General features: G+C 34.8%; 2 protein-coding genes and 1 long non-coding RNA gene across 4 annotated transcripts; all 3 read left to right on the top strand.

The window, feature by feature from the left end:
- The first annotated feature begins 606 nt into the window (after nucleotides 1-606).
- LOC144549392 (AP2-like ethylene-responsive transcription factor ANT) lies at nucleotides 607-5,321 on the top strand. The gene is made up of 9 exons (XM_078298111.1): nucleotides 607-1,041; nucleotides 1,409-1,925; nucleotides 2,213-2,295; nucleotides 2,447-2,455; nucleotides 2,768-2,856; nucleotides 2,999-3,072; nucleotides 3,436-3,486; nucleotides 3,795-3,871; nucleotides 4,593-5,321. The coding sequence occupies exons 1-9, from the start codon at nucleotides 738-740 to the stop codon at nucleotides 5,048-5,050; spliced, it is 1,662 nt and encodes a 553-aa protein (XP_078154237.1). The 5' UTR covers nucleotides 607-737; the 3' UTR covers nucleotides 5,051-5,321.
- Nucleotides 5,322-6,546: 1,225 nt separating this feature from the next.
- LOC144572000 (F-box protein SKIP22-like) lies at nucleotides 6,547-8,150 on the top strand. The gene has a single exon (XM_078321391.1). The coding sequence runs from the start codon at nucleotides 6,601-6,603 to the stop codon at nucleotides 7,948-7,950; it is 1,350 nt and encodes a 449-aa protein (XP_078177517.1). The 5' UTR covers nucleotides 6,547-6,600; the 3' UTR covers nucleotides 7,951-8,150.
- A 647-nt stretch (nucleotides 8,151-8,797) lies between these two features.
- On the top strand, nucleotides 8,798-13,000 carry LOC144549386 (uncharacterized). Of its 2 annotated transcripts, XR_013509667.1 has the most exons (6): nucleotides 8,798-8,950; nucleotides 11,010-11,105; nucleotides 11,543-11,919; nucleotides 12,285-12,365; nucleotides 12,676-12,874; nucleotides 12,912-13,000. It is a non-coding gene; the product is annotated as an uncharacterized LOC144549386 (long non-coding RNA). The 2 variants fall into 2 exon arrangements; XR_013509666.1 differs by having other exon boundaries at nucleotides 12,676-13,000.
- The last annotated feature ends 898 nt before the right edge of the window (nucleotides 13,001-13,898 follow it).

Here is a 13,898-nt window from a genome sequence, read left to right as displayed (position 1 = left end):
GTTTAAAAATTAAGTCTCGTGTGGTTGCGGAACCACCCCTAAAGTATTTTGAGTTTCCACGCTGTCCATTTCAGATATACACGGTATTTAATTTTAGTGACATTGTAATATACAACAAAGTACAGGACTATTAATGAACAACAACAACTGGGATTTGGAATTTTGAGGGATATAATCATAAAAAGTAGCTTCATTTACAACGATGTACGTGTCCTCTGTATAAGTGTTTCTGACATACGGGCCCACGTATTAAATTACTAAAGAGGATTCAAGGAAGCTAATATTGGTGGGACCCATTTCGACAGCCTTTAATTGTTGCTGGCCATCCTCATCAGCAACTCAATACACAGAGTTTTCATTTCATGAGTGGAAGCAGAGAATCCAGAGAAGGTATAAGCCATGCACTATTTGATGAAGCGCATATTCCTCTGAGATATCTCAAGTTTTGCGTGACCGACGTGTCCGGTGCCTATTCGGGGGTGATGTATGGGGTCAGTATTATTTGTGCTTTGAAATTCGTGTAAAACGTATTTAAACGGTTGAGATTTTCCATAAAGTCACGCAAAGTTTGAGATATCTCAGACGATTCGAATTCCCATTTGATTTGCTTTTGTATTGAACTGTTGATCTCATCTCATCTCATTCTTCTTTTAAAAGCCTGAACAATTCCCCCTCCTCTCTCCTGACGTGTTCTTGCTACAAATCAAACCTCTTCAGATAACTCTAGAGAGAAAGAGATGATCGAAATGAACTGTAACAACAACAACTGGTTAGGTTTCTCTCTCTCTTCTCAGCATGATACCTTGAATAACCATGGCCAAGAAGAAGCGACACCGCCACCTGTTTCCTCAGTCTCTACATCCGCTCCATTGCCATACGCCTTCTTCCTTTCTCCACAACCCATCAGTAGCCCCGGTCTCTATGCCATTGAAACCGAGAGCACTTCTTCTCTATATCCTCCTCACGGTATCTCTCTTTTACCCCTGAAATCTGATGGGTCTCTTTGCTTCATGGAAACCTACCATATAACACAGAATCAAGGTCCATATTTTTATTAAATTTTTTATCTTTTCAATTCATTTATTTCTATGGGTAATAAGTTTAAGTCTTTTTATTTTATTTTTTAACATGACATTTTGCTATTCTCTGTTACATGATGTTAGAAAAGAATCACCAAATAAAAGATTACCGTTTTTCATTTTTTTTTTTCGTTGTGTACATTAGTTCTGCCCTTTCATATGTGAAAAACAATAAGAACTACCTTTTAAATTGTTGTTTAATCGATGAGCTGGGGTTAGTACTGTGAAATGGTATCTTAGTTTGCATTTATGTTAAGGAAAGAACCAACAAGGTTTATCATTTGCATTTTAATTTTTTTTTATCATAATTTGTTTATTTATTTTTGAAGGCATGGGGCCATCCCAATCTCCCAAATTAGAAGATTTCATGGGAACCCACCAAATGGAAAGCAACAACAATGAAAGAGAGGCCATGTCTCTAAGCCATGAAAACACTAACAATCCATATTTCAATCAAAACCCTAGAGATGCTTATATAGACCACATGGCAATGACCCAAAACCTTAACTATTTCCAGTCACCGGTACCGGAAGGGGTGGTGTACCATCCCCCACTGGACTGGACCAGTTACAATGAGATAGAGCAGGGAGTAGTTTATCGAGATCATATTGAGTCCCTAGATCTGTCTATAAGCAACGGGTCCCGCCTGTCAGATTGTGTACCTTCTCCCTCCCAAGAACTGGAAACTCACAGTGTGGCTGTGGCTGCCACTGATCAAGGTTTGGTGAAATTGGAAACGAGCAAGAAGCGAGGTGGTTGCAAGAGCGGGACCCACAAACAAAGTGTTCATAGAAAATCCATCGACACATTCGGGCAAAGGACCTCTCAATATAGAGGCGTTACAAGGTTTGTGAAATGTGGACCCTGATGGAATGGATTTTATTTATTTCATTTCTGGGAACATGAAAACCTCTGTTGTAAAATTCACATTTATATGTCCCTGCAATGGAGCAAAATAATGTTTTAATTCATTCCTGTATATTGTTAATGTGATTTCATTTCTTTTATACATAAATAACAAAGAAATGATGTGTGATTTGTTATAAAGACAATCAAGAGAATGCATTATATTATTCGTCAATGCCTTATATATAGATGCATATGATTGGATTCTGACACTACATATTTCATAGGCATAGATGGACTGGGAGATATGAGGCTCATTTGTGGGATAATAGTTGCAAGAAAGAAGGCCAAACAAGAAAAGGAAGACAAGGTTAGCATAAAAAATATTATAAACAAAATAAAAACTCGCAACTCTTTATTATTGTTTTTATAAAATGTAATGAAATTTATGTTAGACAAACTGTATCTAACTAGTTTTTTATGTGTGCTTTTGATTTTCATGACGCGGGGCTCTACTTCAGTGTACTTAGGTCTGTTTTTCCTCCCTCCGTTTATAAATTTTTATAAATAAACTAAAAGATTAAGTTCTTCAAATTTTTTAAATCCCCTTAAATCTTAGAAATAACTCATATGTCTATGCAAAACACAACAAAGTTATTTATATTCCTTTCCCCTTTTGTTTGTGCACTAGAGATGTCCTCATTTCTCAAATGAACGGGGCCTATGTGATGTGTGCAGTACTATTTTGCTAAATTTGGGATATTTCCAATTTTGAAAGGGCTTATTATAAGTGTTTTCACATAACTGCATAAAATTTGACATGTTTTTTTTTGTAATTTTAGGGGGTTATGATGGTGAAGAGAAAGCAGCTAGAGCTTATGACCTGGCCGCCCTCAAGTACTGGGGCCCATCAACTAATATAAACTTCCCTGTATGATTAATTGTTCTTTACCCCAAGTGTTTTTTCATTGATAAAACCAAAAATGAAATGTTCTTTAGCAAGTATTCTGTTTTTATATCATTGTTATTTTGCCTATTATTTTCTAACATTTTAATCTTTATACATTATGTAGGTTGATAGGTATAAAGAGGAGATAGAGGAAATGAAGAACATGACCAGACAGGAGTTTGTGGCTCATATAAGAAGGTATATGCATATAGTAAATACAAAATTATTTCATAGAACGATCATCGAGTTTCTGAAATGTATCATTGTACATTTTTCTTTTAGCAACCGCTCTTGACCAGATATGAGATCTTGAACTAAATAAAAAAAAAAAACTGTAATACATTGTTGACGTTTTTTAAAACAAAGAAAAATTATTTTATTATAATTTTAGTTCTTTGAATTTATTTTGTAGTTATCTTACTCTAAATGTATCATCATTACTGTAAAAATAAATTAATCTTCCTAAATCTGTACTGTGCTATCAAATGAGAACTAAAAAAAAATAAGGAAAGTCCAAAATCTTGTCGCTTAATTAACAACATTGTTAATGCTGTATTGTAGGAGAAGCAGTGGATTTTCACGTGGTGCGTCTATTTATCGTGGTGTTACAAGGTACCTTTTCTTCAGTTGGAAAGGAGAAACTCCTCTTCTTTTGAAATGTCTCAGTTATTTGATATACAAATGCTAGGCACAAATCTAATTCCCTACAAAATGTCAATTAGTATCCCTTGGCCCACCTTTCTTTTCCATGTTTGCTTTACAAAAAGCTTGGGCTTCGTGCTGCTTTTGTTTTCTTGTTTTATAAGTATGAAGTTAGTGTGTTCATTTGAGGGGTTGCATGCATAATTCCCGACCAAAAGAGATGTGTCATTCGATGAATTATACTTCTAACAAAAGTTTTGTTATGTTATATTAATCAGACACCACCAGCATGGAAGGTGGCAAGCTCGGATTGGTCGAGTTGCTGGAAACAAAGATCTCTATCTTGGCACTTTCAGTGAGTCGATTTAATAAATTTTCTTATGGCAGTGCTCATTGTATCGAGGTCAAACATGGAATACCAAAATATAAATTAATGTAGTTTTGAAAATTTTGAAGGGGTTAACAATGTTGTCAGAATCGTACAAATCTAAAACAACCACATTCTTCCTGAGCACCGCCTTTTTCATTTTGCACTACATGCATGCTTCCTTGATCGTTTACCTTTAACTTTGTGCTTTTCTCTTTTGGCATATTGCATATGCTTTGTTAAGGCTGTGAAACCTCAGATGCTAGAATTAAAGCACTTGGTTTGGTTGACTGCATTCCTGCTGTCAATATACTGATAAAAATTTACTGCTCATAAGTGCTTCAAGCTTTAAACTGTGCTTTACATAGGTAGCTTATGAGCTTTAGTAATTGCTTTTATGTCCATCAAAACTTTTTCACTTCTATGTACATATCTTGGGAAAAAAAAAAAAAAACGTTCTTGGGATCCCCTCTATTGGGATCTTTCTACAGTTCAAATTATTATTAAATATTGGCTTTGTTCAATCAACAGTTTTTCCTTTTACTTGAAAAGGTTTGTTTGAACAAAGCACAGCAGTAATGTTTGGATAAAAAATGAAAAAGTTTGTTGGATTGAATAACATATATATTTGTTATCCTATCAAAGCGCGATATTTTAATTCATACTGTGAATAAGAACTCAGAGCTCATCGAGTTGCATTTTGATTCAGCTACCCAAGAAGAAGCTGCGGAAGCATATGACATTGCTGCAATAAAATTTAGAGGGGTTAGTGCGGTAACTAATTTTGATATAAACCGATATGATGTGGATCGGATCATGTCCAGTAACATGCTCCTTCCAAGTGATCTAGCCAAAAGAACCAAGCCGATTGAACGACCACCACCGGTTAGCGCATCGATCTCAATTGAGACGAACAAAACAAAGGACCAAAGTGAAATCTGTAACATGCACTTCTCAAATTCTTCTTCTTTAGTAACAAGTTTGAGCAATTCTAGAGAAGCAACCCCTGAGAGGGGTAACACAAGTGTTGGTGTATTTTATTCCAAAGGAGATGACAGCAGGATCTTTTGCAATATGGTCCCTGTGACATCTTGGATTCCTGGTGCACAAATGGGGCCTGATGTACCAGTGTTTGCTGGTAACTTGGACAATTGGACTGATGTTTGAAAGTCAAAGTAGGTCTCTGTGTATGCAGAGAAAAGATGAAGAAACTAATGATGTTTTTGTTTCTTTTTTTGCTATTTATGTTCCTTTATCAAGGGGTATTTTGGGAGGTTAGTTTAGGGATTCACAGTGAAGGAATGATGTTTAGTTTACTTTTTGGAGGTAAGTAGAAAGTAGACAAAAGGGTATTTAGTTTCATTAGTGGGTAGTTTCTATTTTCTTGTTATGTCATGTAAACTATAACAAAAAAAATTAGGCAATGTCCCTTTACCTAGTTGTTTTCTCAGTAATAGCACTGAATATGTTCATACTTTATTAGAAAGATATACCATTGCTATGTTACTTTATCATGATTTAAAACCGTCTGTATAAGTTTAATACACCAGAGGCTTTATACAGTACTGATGAAAGAAGCTTTATTAGCTTGAAAAAACAGGCTTTAATTTATTAAGATGTGCATTTCACGCCTCTGAAAATTTTTTTACTTTGTAAGTCCTATATTGACCTGACAGTACAAGTATATGGAATTATATCATATTTTTGTAATGGAAATATTTGTGCAACTATAAATTGCAAAATGCAGGAATTGAGTCATTATTGCACTAGACAATAAGGGATGCAATTGAGCTTTAGATTGAGATCAAGTATATCCAAAGCTTTAGATTGAGCTTTTTTTGGATGATATGTATGATAAGAGCCTGGGTACTAGAATTTCAGGCTTTGATTATTTGGAAATGGGCTTTTAGTGGGCTTCTGTACTGTCCTGGAATGCTTTAAAAATTAAGATGTTGGATATATTTGTATTTCTTGTTTTATTTTAGTGTCTCGGGAAGTAGAATGGAGTAGGTTTGATGAACATCGAAATTATTTTTGAATTTGATGGGTTAGAAGACCGCCCGATTTATTTTAATATTGCACACAAAAAATTAAAGTGGACACACATAATATTAAAGCGCACACAGATCCTAGAATGAATAAGATGGTTTTGGAACCCATCGAATCTAAACTCGATTTGTTGTTGATGTTTTCTTCTTCTTCATTTTGGATTTTTTTTCGGTTTTTTATTACATTACAATTATGGTACTTTTTGGGTACTAAGCCTGCAAAAAACTTTTGATTTATTTCCGTATATTATTTTCGTCAATGTGAAAATTCATTATAAAATCTATGGCATCAATATTTCCTAAACCAGCATAAGTATTTTTCATGACTTTTGTGTAATAATTCTTTTCTGGTTCAGTTCAGTTATTTCCCGAACAATCTTTGATTTAGATATTAATTTTTGTTTGTTCCTACAAAAAATAAACCAAAGTAGTGTTTGGAGATGAAATGATCTTTTCAGTGACAGACATGCGGAGCCCACGTGTCAGACACGCGGAGTCCAGTAGCGAGAAAGATAAAGAAATTGCCAAATTTCTACTAATCCGCCATGCGGAGCCCACGTGTCAGACAAGCATTCTCTTTTATGTCGATCCATAGCATGTGAACTTGTGGTTCTCTCCCATTCTCTCTTTTTGGTTTTCCATCGTTCTCCTCCCGCGTTCTCTCTCGCCATGAAGCTCAGAATCCGATCCATCGCGACGAAAGAGACGATTCGCATCACCGCACCCGATGCCTCCTCCCTTCTCGACCTCAAAACCCTAATCGCAGCTTCTCTCGCCGCCACTTCTACTAGCCCTAACCCCATCGTGCCTGATTCAATCCATCTATCTCTCAACCAAACCGACGAGTTGCTTGCTTCCAACGCTACCGATCCTCTCTCCTCTCTCGGCCTCACATCAGGTGATCTACTCTTCTTCTCTTTCTCTCCATTTCGCCAAACCCTAGCTCAAGTTCCCAACACCATACCTCCTGTTTCCAATTTGAGCACTAAATCAAGTTCAAATAATCCAATTGATAACCACAATAAGGAAACCACGGTGAACCCAATGGAAGTCGATGTGGGTCCAGCTGTTTTGGAGGAATCTGATAATACCCATTTGATTCCTGGTTTTCTCGTGGAACTAATGGAAATTAAGACTGAGGAGGATGCCAGTATACTCAGGCGGGTTGTAATGCTTACCCATGCGTCCATGTTGGATGCGGGTTTCATTCTTCTTAATGGAGCCGGGTCGAATTTGCCGCATGGCTGGACTTTGCAAGCTTCCTCTCTCTGTCTTAAATACACCACCTCAGATTTTGTGAACCAGGTTCAGGCACTTAACGAAAAAGTCGCAGTTTTGAAATTTTCTGTGCTTGGTAACTTGGTAACAACATACGGTTATGTAGCCGGGGTCAATCCCCATTTCTACCGTTTCTGCTTTGACTTGGCAAAGGTTGCAACTCTGTTCAGTTTGGATTTAAACTCCATGAGTCGTGAATCAGAACAAGAGTTCATGGAGAAATTTAGGGGGGTAAAAGATGGGGTATCTCTACCACTGATGATAGATTTGTGCCTAAAAAATGGTTTGCCACTGCCTCCTTGCTTCATGTTTCTTTCAATTGACACAAAGTCTAAAATCATGGACCTTTTACCTGGTACTGACGTGGTGCGCATAGGGTCTACATGTAAGGAAATGTGGAACCTTTCTCTTGATGAGAAATTGTGGAGACAAAAGATGGAAAGGGAATTCGGTAATAGTTTGAATGAAAACACGGATATGTCATGGAGAGAGAGATACAAGAGGGCTTACATTGCCAAAAAGAATGCAGTAAGATTTAGACCGAGACAAAGTAATTCATTCCTTTACGGTCCCACTGCAAGGCGAATCGGGTCAGGTCGGCATTTCATTATTGGTGGAGATGTTGACAGGTTCCCCATGTTTGGTGCTGATCTTAGAGAAGCAGGTACCAGCGTATTCGGGAGACGGGGCCTACCAGGTCGGCAGGTATCACCCCGCTGTAACTTTGGAGGAAGGATCTAGAATCCAGAGATTTGTGTTGATGTATGGAGGTCTTTGTTTTTAGATGTTAGCCTTGCAGTATGTTCCAGTTGTTATTCCAGCTTGTCTTTAGTTAAATTTTAATATGAAGAGATGCTTTCTTAAAATACTTTATGTGATATTGTAAATAAACTGTGCTTCATAAATGAATGATCTATATAGTCTAAGAGCATTTTCCACTATGCCTTTTGTTTGTGCGTGTTTTGTTATCAATATTTGGATGGCAAGAATTAATCAGGGTATAGAGAGTTGCAAGCTTGTAATGCTGAGATAGCTCTATTTTATGGTGAAATGATAAGAATAGATTAGTTTTCAAAATCTATTTCCTCTTAAGTTGCGAAGTTAAATGATAATAATCACTGTTTTGCATATCTCGTGATTGTGCTCAAAACTCTCTAATAAAAAATCATTCTTTCAGCATAATCATGTGTAATTGCTAGTTGTTAATAATGTTTTGGTTTATACTATAACAAGTTATGTGGATCAATAGTAGAGTTCAAATTCATTAGTAGGGTTTGGTAGCGTTCATTGAACTAAAATTTTTATGGTCAATGTACAAAACTACAAACTGGTTGTTGCTACGACGTCTCTTAATGATGTTAGTTTTTTTTTTTCCTTCGTTTTCTTAAGAGGGGGAAAAAATTTGTGGCTCTTTGTTTTGTGCTATATTATTGCGATGAAATTTAGGAAGCAATTGCCAATTGGATCAGATTCTCATGGGCTCAAATATCAATAAATATTGGGCCGGTATTGGGCTGGAGGACATTCTGCTAGAGAACTTTCCAAAACCCTGGGTTCACTCTCTCTCTCCCTCCATTCGGAATTCCATTTTTCCTACCCCTCCTCTCTCGCAAACAAGAGATTTGGCGAGAACTGCTTCAGCCGAAGTGAAGTGTTGATTTTACCTTTTTCTTCTCCGTTTTACAGCCGAAAGAGGAGACGACGATTCAACGGTTTGGACGTCAGGTGGTGCTCCGACAAGGTGATATTCTTCTTCTCCTCCCTTTCTCGTTTCCTTTTAGCCGTCTTAATCGCTGTCTCCTCATTTCTCTTGCATTAATTCTTCAAACCTAGATGATGCAAGTTGAGTAATGTTAAACATTATCAGTGGTTTATTAAAATGGGTGTATAATAAATTCTTTCTTTTTATCAACAGATTCTGATCAACAAAATTCAATTTGCCATCAAATTTTTTTCATCTCTTTTCTATTGAACTGAAGTCTTTTTCTCGTTATTTTATTTGTCAGATTGCACTATAACACGAGGTTTGTACAGATCCCATGATTATACTTCTATTTAATTTTTCTGTGTTATATTCGGGGGCGGTGACAATTTAAGAGATTCTCCATTGTAAAATTGAATTAGGAATTTCAACACTGGAATATAAGCCTCTTTCTATTCGCTGTAGGTCACTAAACTTTGTTATTTGTCACGAATTGGTCACTCAAGTTTGATTTGTCCCTTTTGAGTCACTCAACTCTGTTATTTGTCACAATCAAGTCCCTCTATACTTTTTCATCCAAAATTTTAACGGAATATTCCTATTCCGTCCAAAAAATTAACGGAATATACCAATTTCATCCAAAATATTAATGGAATGAGCATATTCCATCCAAAATACTAACGGAATTAGCATATTCCGTTAAAATTTTGGATGGAAAAATATAGAGGGACTTGATTGGGACAAATAACAAAGTTGAGTGACTCAAAAGGGACAAATCAAACTTGAGTGACCAATTCGTGACAAATAACAAAGTTTAGTGACCTACAGCGAAATTTACCCAAATTGTAATTATTGTGATAAAAATGACTTCGAATGATGAAATTTTTGGTTGTGAAGCTTTGGACCCTTATAAGTTAGGTGTTCTGTATTTAGCACAATTACCGAAATTGGGGCCCTTCATGAATGGACGAAAACATCAGAATTCAATACTTGATTAGACTTTAGGTTGCAATAGTTATGGGTATTGCTCATAGTACAAATATCTTAGTTCATTAACTTGGTTTACAAAAATGAGAATTGACACGTGTGTAGTTTCATAGAGTTAAACTTAATTTTATCTGTTAGGGTTTTCTTGGTCATAATTGCATGAATGTCGATGGATTTCTATATAATTGTCCGCAAAACTTTGAATGCTTGCATGAAAAGGGCATACTGTGTAAATTTTTGTGAGTACTTGCATGCATTTGGATTCATGACTACACATCCAAAATACGAGTTATTGAAATTTTTTACGGATTTTGATTACCCAAAACTTGTACATTTAGAATCCTAAGAATATTTTGTTTGTGATGGCATGAAAGGAAATGCATGTAAAAAATTACTTTACTATTGCCTTATTCTTTTGTTTAATATAACCATAGAGCGCTGCAAAACCTAGTGCAGTTACTTTAAAAGTCAAAACTAATATGGTGCTAAGATTAATCATGCACGAGAGATAGTAAAGTCAAAATTTTAAACAAATATGAATGTTACATTCCTTTGAGAAAGCAAATTTTAAAGAATTTGCATCGGGAATGCAGTCAAATAATCAATTGTTGTGTTACCGGATTCCATTAAAAAATTTAGAAATTGGATGAAATGTTCTAAGGATTCAATATTATGAAATATCTATTCAATTTCACATAATCGACATATTGTCTTAGCTTGCGCTATGTATCCTGCAAATATTATTTGCGCGATCATTTTAAATAAATACATCAGAACACTATTTACATTTTTAACTTCTATAGTATAGGCAAATTGTTGTTTTTTCTTAATATATTTTCTTACTTCTTATGTTTCTGTATTTTAGTCATTCCAAATTGTGTTACAGAGAATGCACATTTATAGATTGTTCATGTATACAAATATAGAAGTAAAAATGTACATGATTTTGCTTTTTCCTTTTGATGACCCATTCTTTTGGTTGCTCTAAGTTAATAAACGTATTATCTTATGGTTAATAATAGTATAATGCAGACATATCAATGATAATAAAATAATGAATATAAATGAATATGCATAAGACTAAACAAGGTACTTTTCCTTTTTCCTATAGACGGTCGGCAAAAGTATTTTTCTCAATTATGTCCCCAAATTGCAAAGGGTGGCATGCTCAAGCTTCAGCATGAGTGATCTAGGAAATGTGATTGAGGTAAGTTTTCTTTTGATACCCATTCCTTTTTTTTTAAGCTTGTTCTATCGAAACTAATGTTTCTTTTTCCTTTTTTTTTGTTACTTTCCAAATGAAAAGGTGAATTTTTAGTAGAAAGAAAACAAAAATGAAGCACGAGTTTGAACCCTAATGCATTAGGATTTAGGAGTGATTTTGTTATAAAAGGATTTTAGGATGTTTCCGTTAGAAAGAGTAGATCGAATGTGTTTGGATTAGGTATGGTGCGATTGGAATTTAGAAAATGTAATACCAACTATTTTAGGGTTATTCTAGGCAGTGGTGTTCTTGAGAGGTCCCATCAGTTATTTCACTTATTCATTATTAGAACTTAACAAGTTTTTAACTTTCAAATGAAAAACATAAAACTTCAGTTCATCCTTTGACACAAACCCTGCTTGTCAATTGGTCAAGTGCAGAAACAAACAACAATTCTATCCATTGCTCAAATGATGGGATCCCGACGCTCATTTCGACCTCCAAGAACAGAGTAGAAATTTTGCTGACAGTCTATCTGAAATGGCAAATTTGACTTGGCTCAGGTCAAATGGCTTGAAGTCTACCACTCGGTCAGTCAACCCATTGATACATGTCACTAATGCTCGATAGGACGGTGGAGGAGGAAGATGTTTTGACCATCCTCCACCGTCGAGTCATCATTATATATATCAGAACTTGACCCAACATGCAAATTCAATGGCATGTTCTGTACATTCAACACGACACTTTCCAGTTTTAGGTCCAACAGAGAGCTCCAAGTGCCGACTCAAAGGATTCACCTCCCTCCCAACATAAGGTGCGTATGCATTCCATATTTTCATTCTCTTTTCAATTTACTTGTCACTTTGGTTTAGACTTACTGTTTAGGGTTCCGTCCCATATGCATTTACTTGTGACTTGTACCACTAAAGAATCCCTTATCTAAATCTGGTACCATTTTATTGCACTCTGCACATAGCCAAAATTCCATTTTTTTTTTTTGTCATATAGTAAAATGCCTACATAATAGTTCTTTACTGCTGGAAGCAATTAATAATAATCTGAACATTACTAACAAAAAAAGTTCTTCTTGAAGCGTCCTTCTTTGAGGCATTTCTTTCTAACACCTATAAGGATATTTTTATGCCAAATTATATTTTTCTAACACCTTTCTATAAGCAGGCATTCCTTTTTAATGATTACTGGGAAGACATTGGTACCATTCGATCCTTCTTTGAGGCAAATTTGGCGCTTGCAGTCAATGTATGTGTTCTCTACTATTTTTTTTAAATTTGTTAAAAGCAATTTTGTTTTTTTGTTGAGAAATTGGCAATTTCTCAACTTTGTTTATATAAAACCTGAGCCGCTATCATTGGTTATTATTGTATTTGTTGGTACTAATTCCAGCATAATTAGGTCCTGCTTTGACTCACCAATCAGGATAACCAAAATACACAACAAATTAACCTTGTTGATCTATGCCCGTCTGAATTGTGAGGGCCTTTGGGGTACAGACACTTACTCTACACCCAAGATCTGATTCATTATTTAATTTCAATATATCAAATTTTAGCAAACCGAGATTCAATTTCTACGATGAGGAGAAAGCCAGTGCATGTCCAGGAGAAACCTACTTCCATCCATGATAAACAGCAGCAAGGTGTTTTAAATTTAATTGCGGATGGATATAGTGATAATTTGCTTGATACAAACACAAGCCTTACAGAATTGAAGCAGAGCCACTAGCAAAGAAACTAGAGCAGTCCACTTATGTGTTTATTTTTTGCATTTGTTTTTGGATATATTCAGTTGTCAGTTCCCTTTAACATATTTGTAATTTCTGTAAACATTTTTTTTTCTGAGAAACAATAAGAGTGATGACCTTATTTATATATTAATTAACTAGTGCAATTGTTCAGATTTTAAAATGAAACATGGAGTAAAGCTAAGAAGAAAAATGACTCAAAATAAGTCCAAATAAAATAACAAAATTTAAAGAAAATTAGTCATTAACAAGAGCAGTTTTTTGGTTTGATCTATCTCTGATTACATATCCTGGAACAATGTTCCCTCCAAATAATCAACTAGACCGCCATGAGATGATTTGGTACTCTGAAATTGCATTAAATTATATATAGAAATTAAGAAAAAGAAAAGGCAAGAAATAGAAAGAGTACATCATATTTTTCATTGATAGAAAGATAGGTAGAATTTTTATCAATTCTAACAATTAAAAAGTTTGAATTGGTAGAAATTCTACCAATCCAAACTTATTATTATTATTTTTAATCTGATTCATAGATAGAGAGAATTTTTATATTATATCTCTAGTATAATGTTAAAAAAATTCAAAAAAATAGTTTAAATGTTTCTCTTATATATATATATATATATATATATATATATATATATATATATATATATATATATATATATATATATATATATATATATATATATATATATATATATATATATAGGGATGGACTACGCTACTCCATGGAGTAAAATGAGTTGGTGCTCCACGCTGCCGTATTTTCATTTTGAAAATCCAAACGATCGATCCGAACCGTTAGATGTGATCTCCATATTGAAATGTGCTTGGAGACCAAATTTTCCATTTTTTGGAATTTTTTACTATTTATTAAGCATTTTTCAAAATTTCTGTTTTGCTGTGAACAGTAAAAATAGTAAAATTTTCTGAACCATCGGATCAGCAATTTTAAAAAATGCTTCATAAATAGTAAAAAAATTTCAAAAAATGGAAAATTTGGTCTCCAAGCACATTTCAATATG

Source organism: Carex rostrata, chromosome 2, assembly GCF_964058835.1.
Source record: "Carex rostrata chromosome 2, lpCarRost1.2, whole genome shotgun sequence".
Taxonomy (NCBI): Eukaryota; Viridiplantae; Streptophyta; class Magnoliopsida; order Poales; family Cyperaceae; genus Carex; species Carex rostrata.
The sequence above is the reverse complement of the archived record's forward strand: the minus strand, read 5'-3'. Positions and strand labels throughout refer to the sequence as shown.

Coding starts and splice junctions, on each gene's coding strand:
- LOC144549392 (XM_078298111.1), top strand. CDS start 738: ATGATCGAAATGAACTGTAACAACAACAACTGGTTAGGTTTCTCTCTC. Junction 2,857..2,998: donor CAACTAATATAAACTTCCCT/GTATGATTAATT, acceptor TACATTATGTAG/GTTGATAGGTATAAAGAGGA. Junction 3,872..4,592: donor TCTCTATCTTGGCACTTTCA/GTGAGTCGATTT, acceptor ATTTTGATTCAG/CTACCCAAGAAGAAGCTGCG.
- LOC144572000 (XM_078321391.1), top strand. CDS start 6,601: ATGAAGCTCAGAATCCGATCCATCGCGACGAAAGAGACGATTCGCATC.